The 16,642-nt window shown below is 64.2% G+C and overlaps 4 protein-coding genes across 10 annotated transcripts in view; 3 read left to right on the top strand and 1 right to left on the bottom strand.

Annotated features, from left to right (window-relative positions):
* Positions 1-2,223, top strand: part of KXD1 (KxDL motif containing 1) — a 132,775-nt gene extending 130,552 nt beyond the window's left edge. The window contains exons 2-6 of the mRNA XM_059870222.1: positions 60-102; positions 395-495; positions 592-744; positions 1,113-1,159; positions 1,763-2,223. Of these exons, the coding sequence (XP_059726205.1) occupies positions 401-495; positions 592-744; positions 1,113-1,159; positions 1,763-1,995 (528 nt within the window). The 5' untranslated portion in view covers positions 60-102; positions 395-400 and the 3' untranslated portion in view covers positions 1,996-2,223. The remainder of the gene's footprint in view (positions 1-59; positions 103-394; positions 496-591; positions 745-1,112; positions 1,160-1,762) is intronic.
* Positions 2,224-3,102: 879 nt separating this feature from the next.
* UBA52 (ubiquitin A-52 residue ribosomal protein fusion product 1) lies at positions 3,103-4,300 on the top strand. 2 transcript variants are annotated; one of them, XM_059870224.1, is made up of 5 exons: positions 3,103-3,233; positions 3,575-3,693; positions 3,773-3,859; positions 3,949-4,051; positions 4,160-4,300. In XM_059870224.1, the coding sequence occupies exons 2-5, from the start codon at positions 3,591-3,593 to the stop codon at positions 4,251-4,253; spliced, it is 387 nt and encodes a 128-aa protein (XP_059726207.1). In that variant the 5' UTR covers positions 3,103-3,233; positions 3,575-3,590; the 3' UTR covers positions 4,254-4,300. The 2 variants fall into 2 exon arrangements, with proteins under 2 accessions (XP_059726207.1, XP_059726208.1); XM_059870225.1 differs by having other exon boundaries at positions 3,155-3,242.
* Positions 4,301-4,988: 688 nt separating this feature from the next.
* Positions 4,989-7,554, top strand: REX1BD (required for excision 1-B domain containing). 3 transcript variants are annotated; one of them, XM_059869851.1, is made up of 5 exons: positions 4,989-5,040; positions 5,702-5,784; positions 6,271-6,475; positions 6,559-6,647; positions 7,021-7,554. In XM_059869851.1, exons 1-5 carry the CDS (start codon positions 5,038-5,040, stop codon positions 7,091-7,093), a joined length of 453 nt encoding a protein of 150 aa, XP_059725834.1. In that variant the 5' UTR covers positions 4,989-5,037; the 3' UTR covers positions 7,094-7,554. The 3 variants fall into 3 exon arrangements, with proteins under 3 accessions (XP_059725834.1, XP_059725833.1, XP_059725832.1); XM_059869850.1 differs by having other exon boundaries at positions 5,014-5,115; XM_059869849.1 differs by lacking the exon at positions 4,989-5,040 and adding an exon at positions 5,289-5,577.
* A 185-nt stretch (positions 7,555-7,739) lies between these two features.
* Positions 7,740-16,029, bottom strand: CRLF1 (cytokine receptor like factor 1). Of its 4 annotated transcripts, none has more exons than XM_059869845.1 (8): positions 15,858-16,027; positions 11,179-11,457; positions 9,976-10,105; positions 9,509-9,678; positions 9,114-9,271; positions 8,867-9,035; positions 8,439-8,621; positions 7,740-8,372 (listed from the first exon to the last, which is right to left on the bottom strand). In XM_059869845.1, the coding sequence occupies exons 1-8, from the start codon at positions 15,937-15,939 to the stop codon at positions 8,002-8,004; spliced, it is 1,542 nt and encodes a 513-aa protein (XP_059725828.1). In that variant the 5' UTR covers positions 15,940-16,027; the 3' UTR covers positions 7,740-8,001. The 4 variants fall into 4 exon arrangements, with proteins under 4 accessions (XP_059725828.1, XP_059725829.1, XP_059725830.1 ...); XM_059869847.1 differs by having other exon boundaries at positions 8,163-8,314; positions 8,443-8,621; positions 15,858-16,023; XM_059869848.1 differs by having other exon boundaries at positions 8,166-8,314; positions 15,858-16,023.
* Positions 16,030-16,642: the final 613 nt, after the last annotated feature.

The raw sequence follows: 16,642 nt of genomic DNA, 5'->3' as shown, positions 1-16,642 counted from the left end.
ACCGCACACCCGGAAGCGGCGCGGAGCGGCCGCCGGTGCCGCCCCCGGTACCGCTCCCGCTCCCGCTCCCGTCATGTGAAGCGGCGGGACGGGCTCCCGCAGGTGCGCGGACACTGCTGGTGGGAGGCCCCGGGCACACCACTGGAGGCCCAGGCTGCCGTTTCCCCGAGGGAACCCGGGGCTGGCGGCTCTACCGGGGCCGGGGGGCGGCGGGCGGCCAGGGGACTCCCCGTTGCCGGCGTGTGGGGCCGCGCCGGGAGGGGGCACGGCGGCGGGGTAGCCGGTACTGGGTGCATGGCAGGGTCCCGGTATGACGGAGGGGAAGGGGAGGGTCTCCGTTACCGGCACGGGGGGCTCCGGTCCCCCCGGCTGAGCCGCCCTCGCGGTCCCGCAGGTCACGATGGAGCCCACGGCCTCGCAGGTGTTCTGCGGGAGGGTGCTGGGCATGGTCAACGCCGAGGACGTCAACGCCATCATCCTGGCCCAGAAAAACATGTGAGTCCCCGGGGGGAGCGGCCGGTGGAAAACCCGGTACCGGCACCGGGAGCCTGCCGGGATCTTTACCGAGTTCCGTGTGCTTCCCCCGCGCAGGTTGGATCGGTTTGAGAAGACCAACGAGATGCTGCTCAACTTCAACAACCTGTCCAGCGTGCGCATGCAGCAGATGAGCGAGCGCTTCCTGCACCACACCAGGACCCTGGTGGAGATGAAGAAGGACCTGGACAGCATTTTCCGCAGGATCCGGTGGGAAACGGGGTGGGAACGGGCCGGGAGGGGCGGGGGGGATGTTGGAGTGGGGCACGGGTCCGAGTTTGGGGGGCTATGAGAAAGGAAATCTGTTGGGGAAGGGAAAATATGTGATGGAGTGGAGGTTGGAGCTTTGGGTTTGCATGATCCTGTTCTGGGTGGGATGGGCTCTGCTGCCGTGGGAGCTGCTCGGGGTGGTCACAAAACACAAAATGTGGGGTTCAGAAACACCCCCGTGGGATGGGGTGTTCTGGGGGTTTGGGGTAGGAATCCTCGGGATTTGTTTGCATTGTCCTGCAGGGAGCTGGGGGGCAGCTCTGGATCCCTGAGCTCCCCACGGACTGGGATTGTTCTCTCCTCCCCAGGACGCTCAAAGGGAAGTTGGCAAAGCAGTACCCAGAGGCTTTCAGCAGTGAGTGATTCCTGAGACGTGGATCCACGGGGCTGTGGAATGGTTTGGGCTGGAGGGACCTCAAAGCCCACCCGGTGCCACCCCTGCCATGGCAGGGACACCTCCCACTGCCCCAGGCTGCTCCAGCCTGGCCTTGGGCACTGCCAGGGATCCAGGGGCAGCCCTAGCTGCTCTGGGAATTCTGTGCCAGGGCCTGCCCACCCTCACAGCCAGGAATTCCTTCCCATTCCTTCCCAATATCCCATCCATCCCTGCCTTCTGGCAGTGGGAAGCCATTCCCCTTGTCCTGGCACTCCACGCTCCGTTTTCGTCCTCTGGGAAGAGTCTCTGTTCCTAAGGTATCCCTCGGGAATCACAAGTCCACGTGCTGGCCCGTGGCTGCTTCCCTAAAAACCCAGAAAACTCCTTAAATCCATTAAACCCCCTTGCAAGAGTGGGCTTGGGACCCGGGGAGCAGGGGGCTGGAACTTGCAAGAACTGCAAACAACCCCCAATTTATTCGCTGAGTATTTTTAAACCCCTGTTTAAAATCAGGGAACACAATCAGGGAATCTCTCCCCTGGTGCCTCAGCACAAACCTCACACCTCCCTCCTCCCCCTCAGACATCCACGAGTCCCCCATCCTGGAGGACGACGACGACTTCGACCCCGTCCCCAAGAGCACCACGACCACCATCGCTACCTCGGAGCAGAGCACGGAGTCCTGTGACAGCAGCCCTGATGTCATCTCCCCCACCACCAGCCAGGATTTTGAGGATTTATCCCAAGGCCAGTGCGACGGCCCGGCCGTCAACGGACAGAGTCTCACAGACGAGGACACGGCCAACCTGGACTAGGAGGAGCCCTGTGCTGCCCCTGCAGAACTTTCTAGCCTGTATTTATATCTGTGTGTCGCTCTTTTGGGCTTTTTTTGGGTTTGGTTTTTTTTTCCTCTCTTGGGAAGAGGGAAGCCAAGGCTGGGAGAAGCTGAGGGAGGAAGGTGCTGCCCCTTCTGCCTCCAAAGTGCCACTGAGGTGTAAAGCCACACTGGCTTTGGGGGGAATCAGTAAATCCTGGGTTGGAAATGCCTCTTGTCCTCCCTCGTTCCTGCACTCAGGAGAGCGGCTAGACTTCACCCTCCCTGTAGATTTTTTGGTGCAGAAAAGCCGTTTTTGGAGCACGGATGTTTGTGTTTTATAAGAAATGTTGTCTCTGAGGCTCTGTGTGCCCACCAGCTCTGCCAGGGGTCTGTCCCTGCTGCTGATGGACTTGTGCTGGCTGAGTTCTGCACCGCTGGGATGAGCCAGAGCTGTGCTTCACTCTGGTTCTCACACTCAGCCCCTCACACGGTGCTGCTGGTGGCTCCACGGGCAGGTTCCCAGGAACAGGAGCTGTCCAGATCTTTCTTTTCCACCAGCATTGTGGTCTGATGGAGGAACTGCTTGGGTTTGGGGTCCTGAAGGCCCCAAAGGAGGGGATGAGAGTGGAGGACTGGAGGACTGGCTGCTGGGGCTGATCCTGGAGCTGTGGGATCCATCACGGGAACGGTTCCAGGGCTGTGAGGCCGGTCTGGGGTCACTGTGGGCCCGGTCCTGACACTCTGGGGCCAGTCGTGGGTCCAGTCCTGTGGCCATGGGGTCAGTGTGGGGCCAGTCCCAGGGGCTGTGGGGTCAGTGTGGGTTTGGGGGGGGTCAGTCCCAGGGGCAGTGTCAGGTTTGGGGAGGGTCGGTCCCAGGGGCAGTGTCGGGTTTGGGGGGGGTCGGTCCCAGGGGCAGTGTCCGGTTTGGGGGGGGTCGGTCCCAGGGGCAGTGTCCGGTTTGGGGGCCGGTCCCAGGGCAGTGGGCAGAGGGTCGGTCCTGGGCCGTGCCATCGGGGTTGGTCAGGTCCCAGGTCCGTGCGGACGCTCCCCTGCCCTGTCCCGCGGTGCCGGTGTCACGCCGGCACTCATAGAACAGTGACGGGACGGTCGCGGGGCGGTGCCGGTGTCCCCGCCGGAAATGACGCACCGTCGCGGGGCGGTGCCGGTGTCCCCGCCGGCAGTGACGCAGCCGCCGTTCCGGTCCCGCCTCCCTTTCCCTCAGCAGCGAGGCCGTGGGTGCGCGCGGTGCGGGACCGGAGCGGGCCCGAGGCCCGGGGCGGGGGCCCTGGATCCCGGGAGGGGCCGGTGGATCCCGGGAGGGGGGGTTGGGACCCGGGAACGGGGGCTGGATCCCGGGAGGGGCCCTGGGTCCCCGGGGACGGGACTGAATCCCGCGGGAGGGCCCCGAAACCCGGGGTGGGGCTGGATCCCAGGAAGGCGGGGCTGGATCCCGGGAGGGGTGCTCGGGAACGGGGCTTCGAGAGGGTTTGAGGGCCGGGGAGCGGCGGGGCCCTGTCGGGGGCGGGACACGGTGACAGCGGGGCCGGCCCGGGGTGACGGGGCCGCCGCTGCCGCAGGTGAGAAGGTGCCAAGATGCAGATCTTCGTGAAGACCCTCACGGGCAAAACCATCACCCTCGAGGTGGAGCCCAATGACACCATCGAGAACGTGAAAGCCAAGATCCAGGACAAGGAAGGTACTGGCGGGGCCGGGAGCGGCGGGGTGGCCCCGCGGGGGTCCCCCGGTGTCCCCACGGCCGTGGTTGTGTCCCGCAGGGATCCCCCCCGACCAGCAGCGCCTGATCTTCGCGGGGAAACAGCTGGAGGATGGCCGCACCCTCGCAGACTACAACATCCAGAAAGGTGCTCCCCGGACCCCGGGAGTTTTTGGGGGGCGTTTTTGGGTGCCAGCTGCTCCTTTCCCCCGATGTGACACTGATCTCTCCTCACAGAGTCCACCCTGCACCTGGTGCTGCGCCTGCGAGGCGGAATCATCGAACCCTCCCTGCGCCAGCTGGCCCAGAAGTACAACTGTGACAAGATGATCTGCCGCAAGTACGTCCCCGTGTCCCCTCCCCGTGTCCCCTCACCCCCTTCCTGCAGCCCCCCTGCCCCCAGAGCCCCTCCCCAGGCACACGGGGCTCGCTGACCTGTCCCCCCCAGGTGCTACGCCCGCCTGCACCCCCGCGCCGTCAACTGCCGCAAGAAGAAGTGCGGGCACACCAACAACCTGCGCCCCAAGAAGAAGGTCAAGTAGAGCCTCCAGCCCTGCCTGCGCTGGCCAATAAAGTATTGCAACGCTCAGCCCCGTTTTCTGGTGTTTTTTTACCCAGATTGTGGTTTTTGGGAAATGCTGGAGCAGCATAAGAGGGTGGGGGGAGCAGGGAGGGACGGAGGTGGTGGGTGCTGGTGGGCAGTGCCTGCAGCAGTGTGTGCAGGGACTGGGCCAGCACTGGGACCCCCCTGCCCACCCATGGGACCCCCGGCCGTGTGCACACAGCAGATGGACACCGGAACCTGGCCAAGGACTGGGCCAGCACCAGGACCACACACAAACCCCCCCTGTTCATGCACTGGGACCCCCCAGCCATGGGGGGTGAGGGACCCCCTACACGCCCCTGCTCATGCACTGGGAATCCTTTGGTCACTTCTGCAGGGTCTGGATGGACACCAGACCCCCTGCCCACCTCCAGGGTCTGGATGGACACCGGCCCCCCTGCCCACCTGCTGGGACCCCCAGCATGGGACCCGCTCCCTCCTGGGCCCTCCCTGTTTGGTGGCAAACGCACCGGGACCCCCGGCCGCGTGTCCAGGGACCGGCACCGGGACCCCCCGTTCACGGAGCAGCCCGGAGCCCCCACGGCGTTCCCCTACCCATCCGCCGGGACCCCCGGCCGTGCGCTGACAGCACACACGGCTGCACGGGGCACCGGGGCAGGGGACTGGGGCTGGTGGCGCTGCCGGTCGGTGCCTGCAGGTGGCGGCGGAACCGCGCTCCGCCCCGCGGGCCCCGGGCCTGCGCCGTGCGGCCGGGCCGGGCCATGGTGAGCGGCACCGGGAGCGGGACGGGAACGGGAGCGGCCCCCGGGGGACGGGAGGGGCGTCCCGGGACCGAGCGGGTCCGTGCGCGCGTGGTCGGGGGGGTGGGGGATGGGGGGTCCCGGTGCCCGTCTGTGAACCGGGGGAATCCCGGTGCCGGTCCGTGGACACGTGGCCGGGGAGCTCCCGGTGCGTTTGCAGCGGGGTGGGGGCATCCCGGGGCCGGGGAGGTCCCGGTGCCCGTCTGGGCTGTGTGAGCACGGCCGGGGGTCCCGGTGCCGCCCCGGGCGTACACAGAGAGGAATCCCGACTCGCGCATGGGCGGGATGGGGGTCCCGGTGCCCTTCGGTATCGCGGGCACGTGTCCGGGGGGTCCCGGTGTCGTGCACGAGTGGCCTGGGGGCGCGGTGGGTGGGCAGGGGGCTATGAGGGGTCCCGGTGCCCGTCTGTGTTTTGTGCACAAGGCCGGGGGTCTCCCGGTACCGGGCTCAGCTCAAACCCCGCGGCCGGAACCCACCTGGCACCCCCGGAACCGGTGCTGGGTGAGGACGCGTTGCCCCAGCCCTGGGGTGATCCCCCTGGGCGGTACCGCCTCTGCCCGGAGCCCGTTACCGGGTCACCGGTGCCACCGCGTCCCCCAGCGCCCCGTCCCCTTCTGTCCCGCAGACGGGCGAGGCCGTGCGGGAGCTGCTGCAGCGGCTGCGGGCGCTGCAGAGCGAGCGGGTCGAGACGTACCGGCTCTTCGAGGAGTGAGTACCGACACCGGCACCGGCACCGGCACCGGCGCGGGGACGGCCCCCCGGGGGGCGGCACCCACCGGGGCGGGCGAGGGCACACGGTACACGCGGGGCACCCCCAGCAGGGAACCGGATCCCCCGTCCCGATTATTTTGCATCCTGTTGGGACGGGGCCATGGGGATGGCTGATGAGCTCCAGCTGGCAGCGGGACTCTGCGCTGGACACCTGAATCCTATTTTAGCGTCCAGCAGATGATGGACTTCCTGGGATGCAGGGCTGAGAGTGGAAAGGATGAAAAAACCCAAACCCCCAACTTTCCCCCCCAAAAAGCAGTTTCCAACCCTGTCCTGTGTGAGGGGAGAGGCTGCCTGCTCATGGTGCCAAATCCAGGCAGGAACAGGCAGGAAAACCCCTGGCAGGCAGCAAAGGGGGCTCGGCTCCAGGATGGGCACCCCGGGTGTGCTGACGGTGGCTGCTCCCCCCTGACCTGTCCGCAGGGGCCACCGGGCGTACCTGAGCAGTGCCCCCCACTATGACTTCCCGCGGTACCGGCAGCTGGTGCACGAGGTCACCGTGGCCTTCAGTGGCATCTCCCGGGAGGTGCTGGCCATCGCCGGGCGCCTGCGGGACGAGCTCGGCCGCCCCGACCTGGCCCAGCACCTGGCCCGGCTCCAGGAGCGGGAGCAGGAGAAGCTGCAGCTGGTGGGTGCTGGGCTGGGGGGGGTCTCTGAGGCAGTGCTAGGCCTGCTTTGGGGGGTCTCAGCTCCCATGGTGTCCCCCCGCAGACAGCACAGCTGCAGCTGGCCCGGCAGCAGGCACAGGACCAGCCCGAGGTGGACGCCCATCAGCAGGAGGTGCAGGAGCTCAAGCACAAGTAGGTGGTGGCCCCGCTGCTGTCCCCCCTCATTTTGGGAAAGCAGCATCCCCCCCTAGCCCAGAACCCCCACTGCCATCCCCTCCTGCCCCTGTTTTGGGATGGCACCCCTCCCCAGCCCGCAGGATCCTGGAGTGTCCTGGGTTGGAAGGGATCACGGAGACCAGGCCAGGAGCCCCTTGCCTGCCTTTCCCCGCCCTCCCTCCGGCCCAGGGGGGCCCAGATGGTGCCTTCGGGGTCTGGCGGCGCTGCGTGGCCGCGTCCCCTCGGCCTCCCCAGGCTGAGTGTTTCATAAACAGCGCGGGGAAGGCGAGGCGGCCCACATAATACGCTCCATATGGGCTTTATTTATAGTTTCCATCCGCTCTCGTAGGCTAATTAAAACCATTGAGGCAATCAGCGAAATTCTCCAGGACCTTAAGTACGATTCGGAAGAAGTTGAGTGATGGGTGTCCCCGTGGGAACGGCTGGAGGGGCCGGCCTGGTGGAACGGGGGCCCCGCTCATCCCCCACCCGCTCCTGGTGCACCTTGGCAAGGTGGGCATTGTCCTCTGGGCCCCTTTTCTGCAGCACACGCTGGAAGGGGTGGAGAAGCTCCCTCTGGGACAAGAGGGGTCCCCCTAAATCCTGAGTACCTCTCAGCAGAGGGGTCCTGCGTGGGGCTGGTTCCCCTCCCCGGCTGTGCCGGCGCTGTGCCAAAGGCAAACCACACCCTGCAGTGCCAAGGGGCTGCCATGCCAGGCCTCCATCGAGCTGGGCACTGTCCCTGCTGCCAGCTGCAGTCCCATGGGCAGCAGCCCCCCCAAACCACATCTTGGGGACTGGCTGTGCCCCCAGCCCCACTGCAGTTCTGGTGCTCCACGCACGCTTTTTCTATGGTCACCCCAAATAAACCTGTCCCCATGGAGCTGGCCTGAGTGGTGTGATCTCTAGGGTTCGTGTGGCCCCTGCTGCCCCAGTGCCACCCCTTCCACCTTGGCTCTGTCCCCTGGGAGCCCCGGGATGGGGTGACAAGGGCCACGGGCCCCACTTGGCTGCCCGCTGCATCCCCGTCCCCGCGCAGCGCTGCCGCTCCGCTGACGCAGACCCCGGTGGGGTTTCAGAGGTTTATTGGCATTAAGCTTAAATCTGTTCCTAATTGACTGAAATGGAACCAAAATAAGGCTGGTTTGAATCAAAACTGGAGCAGGCACTGGGCAAACCCCAGCAGCCTCCAATCAGCCCGCGTGGCTCCCTGGGGACGGACCCCTCCGTGCACTCGCACGTGGGACCCTGGCGAGAAAAAGGCCAAAATCGCTTCCCGGGGGGAAGTGCGGCAAGGGTGGGGTCACCCGGGAAGCCTGGGCCGCCTCTTTCATCCCAGAGGCTGCTCCGGCTGGCGGAGCCAAGCCTCCGCGCCTCCCCCGGCCGGGCAAGGCTGGGGGGTCCCCTCGCTGCCGCAGGGCCGCGGTCCCACAGAGCCCCCGGGGCTGGGCCAGCCCGGCCCCCCAACCTCACCCCACCCCATCCCCCAGGGCTGCGGGGCCGCGCTGCGCCCCGGCCGCCTCCCAGCTCCCCCGCGGCGGGGCCGGGGCGGGCGCGGGCGGTCCCGGGTGGGCGCCGGGCGCCCCGTCCTTTCCTGCCGGCGCTCGGTCCCCCGCGGGCTACAACTTATCGCCGGGAAGAACCTGCGGAGAGGAGCAGAGCCCCGCGTCGCCCCGGGGTCGGCGTCACCCCCCAGCATCCCTGGGGTGGGGGGGTCACCCCGCGTCCCCACCCGGCCGGGGAGAAGAAGTGCAAAAGGCTCCTTACCTACCTGGTTGCGTGTTTTGTGCGATTTCTGCAGCCACACGCGCCACTGGTCGTAGAGTTTGATGCCGAGGTTGGAGCAGCCGTAGGCGTGTTTCTTCACCCACCCGAAAAACTGCTTCAGCTCCCGCCGCAGGGTCGTGTTCTGCTCCCCCCCTTTGGGGTCGCAGCCCCCCGCCACTCGCTCTGCGGGGACAAGGGGGTCAGTGGCACACGGAGGGGGGGAGCGCCTCGACCCCCCCATCACCGCCGTGCCGTGAACGAGGAGAGGAACCCGAGCAGGTTTTGGCTCCCAGCTGGGAAAGCCGAGCTCCAAATTGGCTCCTTTGCAAGAAATCCAGGTGCCGGGCATGGAGCGGGGCAGGGCCCCCGCACGTCCCCCGGTGCGCGGGGAGGGGAGCGCGGAGCCGAGCGCTGCCGGCCGCACTCACCGCTGCGTGGGGTGGAGGCGGCCGTGGGGTTGCTCCAGTCGCTCCAGATCCCGGCTTTCTTGGAGCCGTAGATGCTGAAGGGATTACAGCGCACCTGGACGAAGTAGACGGTGCCGGGGCGCAGGCCGGCCAGGCGACAGGAGGTCTGGTTGCCCACGTCATCCACCACCTGCAGAGGGAGGAGATGGCAGCACCCGGACCCTCGGCCACCCCGCGCTGCCCCCCGGCACCGGCCGTGCCCACCCACCTTCCACTCGGAGCTGTCCTCCACCCGGTATTGGATCTGGTACTTGGCTTGGAAGAGGAAATCCTTGAGGGCCGGCGGGGAGCTCCAGCGCACGCTCAGCTGGTCCTCCAGGTCACCCACCCTGCTGACATGCACGTCGGACGGCGGGTCCGTGGTGACTGCGGGGACAGGGCAGAGCTGGCGGGGACAGAGGGGCAGCGCCGCGGGGCCGCGAGGGTTAAGGAGCCGCGGATGTAGAAGCGACTCGGAGCAAACAGCCTAATTCGATTAGGAGCAATTCTGCTCACATATCGCCCATTTCCTGCTGCCCCCCGCCCCAGCCCGGCGCGGCCGCTCCCCACAAGGTCACCGGCACGGCGGTGACACGGTGACACGGTGGCGGTGGCGTGGCTCACCCACATCGAGGATGTCCAGCATGACCACATCGGACACGGCCACCCCCAGGCGGTTGGACGCCTCCACCCAGATCTCGTAGGGCGTGAAGAGGGCCAGGTCCTTGGGGATGTGGCAGGAGTAGGTTCCGGCCGTGTGGTATTCCTGGCAGGTGTTGTCCTGGCCGTACCACCTGCGGGCAGGTGATGGATGAGGTGCTGGCACCGCTCCCCCCATCCCCAGAATGCTCCCGTGGGTCACTTTTTGGTTTTTCCAGGCTGCCAGATTTGGGGGACCGGCCCCGTGGTTCACTCAGTGATTCCCAACTCAACCAGGCCCACTGCAGCTTCTCCTCACCCTCCCCAGCTCCATGAGGAAACTCATCCCAAGCAGGGGCCAGCCAGGAGGCATCGAGCTGCCCCTTCCCCATTTCCCATTAAATCCCACTCCCAAGTTTTTAACAGCAACGGGGATGAAGGTGAGCACCCACCTGCGCTTGTACTTGAGGGTGTAGTTGGTGTGCAGGAAGGTCTCCCCTTCTGTCCCTGGCGCCCACTTGCAGGTCAGGTCCTTCATGTTTTTGGACCAGCAAGTGATGTTGACTGGTTTTTCTGGGGGTACTGGGAGAGACAAAAACCGAAGAACAAGAGGTTCCAGAGCTGGTTTATTCCAGCCACACAAGCCCCAAATCCAAGCTGCGTTCCCAGCTGAGCCTCTGTATTCCCGGGAATGCGTAGCGACCCAAAAAACAAACCCGAGCTGCATTCCCCGTTCTGATTCCGTATTCCTGGGACGGAGCATCGTCCTTAAAATAGCCCGAGATAAAATCTTACGATTATTGGTTCGGACAAGCGCGTTTTAACCGAGGCTTTGCCGAAACAGCCTCTGAGCTGCGTGCGGGTCAGGGCTCCACCAGGGCAGCTCCTGGCACGCTTTGGTGAGAACCAGGAGGCTGATTCCTCCCTGGGGATCTCTGGGTTCCCTCCCATGGGGGAGGCACATCCCGGTACTGGCCAGAGCCCGGTAGAGAGCGGCTGGACCCTGGCACAGAGCTGGACCCTGGCACAGAGTGGCTGGAGCCCAGCACAGTGACCAGACCCTGGCACACAGTGACCAGACCCCAGTACAGAGTGACCAGACCCTAGCACAGTGACCAGACACCAGTATAGAGTGACCAGGCCCCAGAGTGACCAGACCCTGGCACAGAGAGGCCAGACCCTGGCACAGAGTGACCAGACCCTGACACAGAGTGACCAGGCCTGGCACAGAGTGACCAGACCCCAGGACAGAGTGACCACACCCTGACACAGAGTGACCAAACCCTGACAGAGTGACCAGACCCCAGCACAGTGACCAGACCCCAGCACAGTGACCAGACCCTGACACAGTGACCAGACCCCAGCACACAGTGACCAGACCCCAGCACAGTGACCACACCCCACTAGAGAGTGACCAGACCCCAGCACACAGTGACCAGACCCCAGTACAGAGTGACCACACCCCAGCACAGTGACCACACCCCAGCACAGAGTGACCAGACCCCAGCACACAGTGACCAAATCCTGACACAGTGACCAGACCCCAGCACAGAGTGACCACACCCCAGCACACAGTGACCAGACCCCAGCACACAGTGACCAGCCCCCAGCCCAGAGCAGCCAGACCCCGGCACGGCGCAGCAGCACCCACGTACATCCAACGTAAAGGCAGGAGCCGGCCAAGATGCCACCGTCTCTGCTGTGACACACCAGGTTGTCCCCTGACTGCTGCCTGGAGCCGTTGAGGCGGGCCAGGGCCACGCTGAGCGTGGAGGGGCCCAGGGCGGCGTAGGAGGCGGCCGGGAGGCGCCGCCCGTTCAGCGTCCAGTACAGGTCCTCGGCTTTCAGCGGAAAGTCCGGGCTGACCGTGCATGTGGCCACCAGCGAGGAGCCGATCAGCAGGGTGGGGTCTTGGGGGGAAATCACCGCGGGGTCTGCAGCCGGAGAGACAGAGAGCAGGGGGGGAAATCGGTTAGGGAGGGTTTGGAATGGAGCTGATGAGCTTAGAGCTGTTTGAGTATGTCTTGTGTCTGTTTGTCTGGTTTACATTGATTTAAACGCCTCGATGTCTCTTCTGTGCTCATTTAAATGCGTTTTATATCTGTTTAAGTACATTGTTTTGCTATTTTGCATCGATTTAAATCATCACGTCTATATCAATTTAAATCATCCTATGTGTTTTATGTTAATTTAAATACATTGTTTAGCTATTTTACATCGATGTAAATCATCACAAGCCTATACTGATTTAAATCACATATCTATTTTATATAGATTTAAATCATCACATATCTATTTTATATCAATTTAACACACTGGTTTCCATTTTACATCCATTTAAAGACACTGGTTTCTATTTTACATTGGTTTAAATGTGTTTCATATCTATTCTTTACTTCTGCACATTTTATATCCATTTTATTCCTAAAGACATTTTATATTTTTATATCTCTTTAAATAGTTTTGTATCTATTCTGTATCTCAATACACACCTATTTTTATCTATTTAAATACGCTTTACACCTATTTTGGATCTACATACACTTTATATCTAAGCACATTTAATATCTATTTTTATATCTGCATCTATTTTAGAACTTTAAAAATACTTTTCACATCCACTTTTTATCTTTATTTTCCCCAGGGCTGGGGCGGGGCTGGGTTGCAGCTTCGGAAGATTTTCCGCGACAAAAGGATTTCAAAAAAAGAAAATTCGAGGGGATTTCCCCCTCCCCCCCTTTTCCAACCCTGCCAAGGTCCGGCATTTCCCCCTGCAGGGCTGGGAAGCGCTTCCCAAGCAGCTCCCTCCTCATCCTCACCATGTGCTCCCGAAGCCCACCGCTCTCCCCTCGACACCCCGAGGGTGCCACAGGCTGGGAGAGCCCCTCCTCGGGGGGAAATTCCCATCCCGGGACCCCTCCCAAACCCCACCGCTCTCCCCGCAGGTTAGGAGAGCCCCTCCGGCCCCTCCTCGGGGGGAAATTCCCATCTCGGTTCACGCCGGGACCCCTCGGTTTCCCCGGCGCGGCTGCCCCGGCCCCGCTGCGGGCTGTTCCGTGTCCGCCAGCCCTTATCGGCTCCATCCGCACGCGCCGGGCTAATATTCCCAAATTACCTCCCGGAAAGTGCCGCGACCTCCCCGCCCCTCCGACCTCCCGGCCCCGATCGGCTTTCAGCGCCCGGCGTTCCCGAAATCCCCGCACGCCGCAGAGATCCTAACGAGGGGTCCCTGCTCCCGCCCCCCCCCCCTCCGCAATTAGCGCTCCGAAATCCTCCTTCCGCCGGGGAGACTTAATTAGGAATTGCCGCCGTGCTTGGGGGATGCTGGTGAGGGGGAAGGAAGACAATCCAGCGGGGAAAAGCAGCCTGGGGTACCCCAAAGATCCACGGATTGGTGAGGGGACCCCGCGGTGCCCCCAGCGCCCCTGGGCTGGTACCAGGTACCCCAAAAACGCACGGGATGGTGCTGGGTACTCCGGGATACCCCGAGCGTCCGTGGATGGTGATGGATCCATCCCACCCCCCGGAACAAACCCTTCCCAAGGCCAGCCAGGCCTCTGGAAATCTCATCCCCCCTCTCTGCCAAGGAGCCCACCCCGCCACGAGCCGAGCCCGGAGCTGCTGCGGCTCTGCCGATAACAGACCCAGCACTCCGAGAGCCCTGATTCTCCTAAATCTTAATCTAAACAGCCCCAGAAACTCACACGAGCACCGTAAAACAGACACGTTTCCCATCCTCCGAGCAGGACCCTCTGGAGGGGCCAATTTTCTCTCTCTCTGTATTTTTTTTTCCCCTGGATTTTGGTTTTTTCCCTCCTCCAAGCAGGAGCCTCTGGAGGGGCCAATTATATACATATATATATTGTATTTTTTTCCCCCTGGAATTGTTTTCCCCCCTCAGCACGGCCGCAGCGCCGAACATGTGTTTTAAAAGGGAAAAGTGTGAAGTTTTCCGATCGGAGAGGAAAGGGCCGGAGAGACGCAGGCAGGCTGTGGAATGTGCAAGTTGCAACGAAAATACCTGCTCGGGGGTTTTATGGCTTCTCTATTGCAAAAAAAAAAAAAAATGCTGATCAGGTGCTAAGTAATGCTATAAAGTAAAACCACATTTCCAAGGTGTCGGGAACGTTTATGCTTTTCTTCCGAAGGGCCGGATTTCATTTTAGTTTTATATCGGAGTTTTAAGGGGTTGGCAAAGAAAAGGGGGGAGGGAAAAAAAAAAAAAAAGCTCCGATAAGTGTCAGAGATCACGCCGTTAAAAAAGATTTATTGAGCTGTGCAGGGGGTTAAAGGAAAATAGAAATAATTGCCCCGAAGAACAAAAGGGAATTTGGGAAGCTCTGAATTCCACAGGAAAAATAAAATTAAATATATATGTGTAGTTTGAGCTCTTCTAAAACTCGAGCAGCGAGGTTTGCGGGCAGACACGGTACCCAAAAATGCTTTATCCCTCTTTCCTGCTCTGTTCTCCAGTCTTTTTTTCCCCTTTCTCATCCCCGACTGGCATTTCTCGTGCCCATCCCTGGGCTCGAGGAGGGATTTATAAAAAGCCCAGGCATTCCAGCGCGGCCGAGCTGCACCGAGGGGAAACTTTCGCTCTCTAAAAGGAGATTTGGCTTCGCCTTCGCCAGCGCCGCACGTCGAGGGGCCGCGGGGCCAGCGCTGCCCCGGACCCCCGTGGGGAGGGGGGAAATGGGGGTCCGGGGGGGAACCCGGCTGGTCGGGAGGAGAAAGGTGCGGGCTCAGCCCCACCGAGGGTCCGGCCGTGGCCTCGTGCGGGTCCCAGTGGGATCAGCTCCTCCCGGCACGGGTGGGCACCGGGGTGGGCACCGGGGTGGGCACCGAGAGCCGCCGGGACTGGCCGCTCTGGCTAAAGGGATTTTTGGAGCGTTCCCTCTCGCCACCCTATGGCTCCAGCAGTTCCTGCCCCAATTAACGCCCTTAGGGCTCCCCCGTCAAGGACGTGGTTGGGGCAGGGGTCCGTGGCGGTGGCCGGGACCCCCCGGCGTGGCCGGGGAGGGGACGCGGGAGCTGCCGGGCGAGCGGTGCCGTTTCTGGCGGGTCCCGTTCGCGCGTCGGAGCGGAGAACATCCATCGCCTTGAGAAATTCCCATCATAGGGAGGAAGCCAAACTTCCTGCTGCGGGGAGCGGGGAGCGGGGAGCGGGGAGCGGGACCTCGCCCTCCCCTGGCTCGGGCCGCAGGGGGGGCAGCGGGGCGGCGGCCGGGACCGGCGGGTCCGTCGGGTTTAAGGCTCTGTGGGGAAGGGGGGATCCCTCCCCCCTGTGTCCCCTCATGGCCGGGGGCGCCCCGATCCCCACGGGGCTGAGGCCGCTCCACGGCTCAGCCCACAGGTGGCACCTCCCGGACCTGCCACCGCCGGGTGGGGCCCCCAAACTGGGCATCACCGCGGGGCCCCCAGGGGGATTTTTTTGGGGGGGGGTCGTTGTTTTCCGTGGGGCGGGGAGGGAGATCCTTGTCGTTCTGGGTGGGAAAAGGGGATTCATTGTTCTCTGGGATGGGGAAGCGGCTCTCCGGGGGGAAGGGGGGACCCCGTTGTTCTCGGCAGGAGGAGGGGGGGGGTCTCAGAGGCTTTGGGGGGGGCAGAGGGGGGCGATGGCTCCCGGGAGTGCGAGGGGGTCGCGTGGGGAAGGGGTTCGCTATTGTTCTCCGGGCGGAGGCCGGGGGTTTCCATTGTCCTGGGTGGGGAATGGAGCCGCATTGTTCTGCGGGAGGGGGGGCTGGACGGCGGGGAGGGGGGACATGGGGGGACCGGCCCTCCTCGGGGTCCCCGTCCTCCGTGGGGAGAGGGAGCACTCTCTGCTCCGGGGGAGGGGGGGTCTCCTCCCTACTCCCGGGGATGGGGGGCAGCACTAAAAAGGTTCCTCTATTGTTCTCTGCGGGGAAGGGGCGGGGGGGTCCCGGCTGGGCTGCGGGGACGGGGATGGGGGATCCCGGCTGCCTGTCGGGAGGGGATGGGGGGTCCAGGCTGCCCTTCGCGGGGGGGTCCCCGTCCTCCTCCGCAGCAGGCGAAGCGCAGCCCCGAGGTGCGCCCGGCGGTGCCCCCGCCACGCCCGGGACCGCTCCGCATCCCGGGGCCGGGGGGGACGCGGCACACGGAGAGGAGAGGACACCCCGGGGGGCTCCGCATCCCGGCACCGCTGGGGGGGAACGGGACACGCGGAAAGGAGCCGGGGAACCTCGGGGGGCTCCGCACGCCGGAGCCGGACGGGAGAGCCCCGGGGGGCTCCGCACAGCGCCCGCGTGGCCCCGACGGGACCCTCGCCCGCCCCGCGCCCACCTTGCGGGAGCCGCCCGGTGCTGCCGGTACTCACAGGAGAGCGGGTCGGCGCGGGGCAGGCGCGGGCAGAGCAGGAGCAGCAGCGGCAGCATCGGGAGCAGCGGCGGCGGCGGCATGGCCTGCTCCGGTGCCCGTCGGTGCCCGGGGCGGCGGAGCGCACCGGCACGTCCGGGGAAGTCCCGAGCAAGTCTGAGCAACCCCCGGTTACCAAAGCCCCAACTGCCGCCCTGGCCCCGCCCCGGGACCGCCCCCGGGGGGGCAGAAAGCCACCGGCCCCGCCACCCCCCCCATATCGTCCCGCTCCGGTACCGGCCACGGGACAGAGCCCGGGACCGGCCCCGGGACTGGCCCCCGCCCGGTGCCCGCTGCCGCCGCGGGATGCTGGACTCCCCCCAGCCCTCCCCGGGGCCGGTGTCCCGCTCCCCCCGACCCCCCCGGTAGGTGAGTAAGAGCCGCTCCGGGGCCGCCGGCCCACGGGTGACTCACGCGCGGACCCTCCCGCGCCCCCGGGGCCGCTCTCGCCGCCGAACGGGCCCCCCCGCCGCGGCTTCCCCACGCTCCGAGCGCCTTTGAGATCCAAACCCCTGTTATTACTTATTTTTGGGTTGAAAACAGGAATATCATCTCATAAATCCCGATGTTTTCTATCGAATCCATCATCTCTGAGCTTTCCTCCTCAAAACCCCAAAGAAGTGAAAAAACCACCCCAAAGTGGCTCCAGGTCCCCTCACACTGCAGCTGCGTTTGTCCCCAGGGGTGGGGTGGCATGTCCGGTAGTGCCACCAGCATCGGGACAAAGCCACCCACTTGGGCATCCCC

Source organism: Haemorhous mexicanus, chromosome 29, assembly GCF_027477595.1.
Source record: "Haemorhous mexicanus isolate bHaeMex1 chromosome 29, bHaeMex1.pri, whole genome shotgun sequence".
Lineage (NCBI taxonomy): Eukaryota > Metazoa > Chordata > Aves > Passeriformes > Fringillidae > Haemorhous > Haemorhous mexicanus.
Note: the sequence above shows the minus strand (reverse complement) of the source record. Positions and strands in the feature narration are given on the sequence as shown.

Bases quoted from the DNA above. Each gene is read 5' to 3' on its own strand.
- CRLF1 (XM_059869845.1), bottom strand. From the start codon at position 15,939: ATGCCGCCGCCGCCGCTGCTCCCGATGCTGCCGCTGCTGCTCCTGCTC. The intron at 9,679-9,975 runs GTGGGTGCTCAC...ACCTGCCCGCAG, and splicing joins ACCCTCAAGTACAAGCGCAG to GTGGTACGGCCAGGACAACA. The intron at 8,622-8,866 runs GTGAGTGCGGCC...TTGTCCCCGCAG, and splicing joins CGCCTCCACCCCACGCAGCG to AGCGAGTGGCGGGGGGCTGC.
- UBA52 (XM_059870224.1), top strand. From the start codon at position 3,591: ATGCAGATCTTCGTGAAGACCCTCACGGGCAAAACCATCACCCTCGAG. The intron at 3,694-3,772 runs GTACTGGCGGGG...TGTGTCCCGCAG, and splicing joins CAAGATCCAGGACAAGGAAG to GGATCCCCCCCGACCAGCAG. The intron at 4,052-4,159 runs GTACGTCCCCGT...TGTCCCCCCCAG, and splicing joins GACAAGATGATCTGCCGCAA to GTGCTACGCCCGCCTGCACC.
- REX1BD (XM_059869849.1), top strand. From the start codon at position 5,353: ATGGGCGGGATGGGGGTCCCGGTGCCCTTCGGTATCGCGGGCACGTGT. The intron at 5,785-6,270 runs GTGAGTACCGAC...ACCTGTCCGCAG, and splicing joins ACGTACCGGCTCTTCGAGGA to GGGCCACCGGGCGTACCTGA. The intron at 6,476-6,558 runs GTGGGTGCTGGG...GTCCCCCCGCAG, and splicing joins AGCAGGAGAAGCTGCAGCTG to ACAGCACAGCTGCAGCTGGC.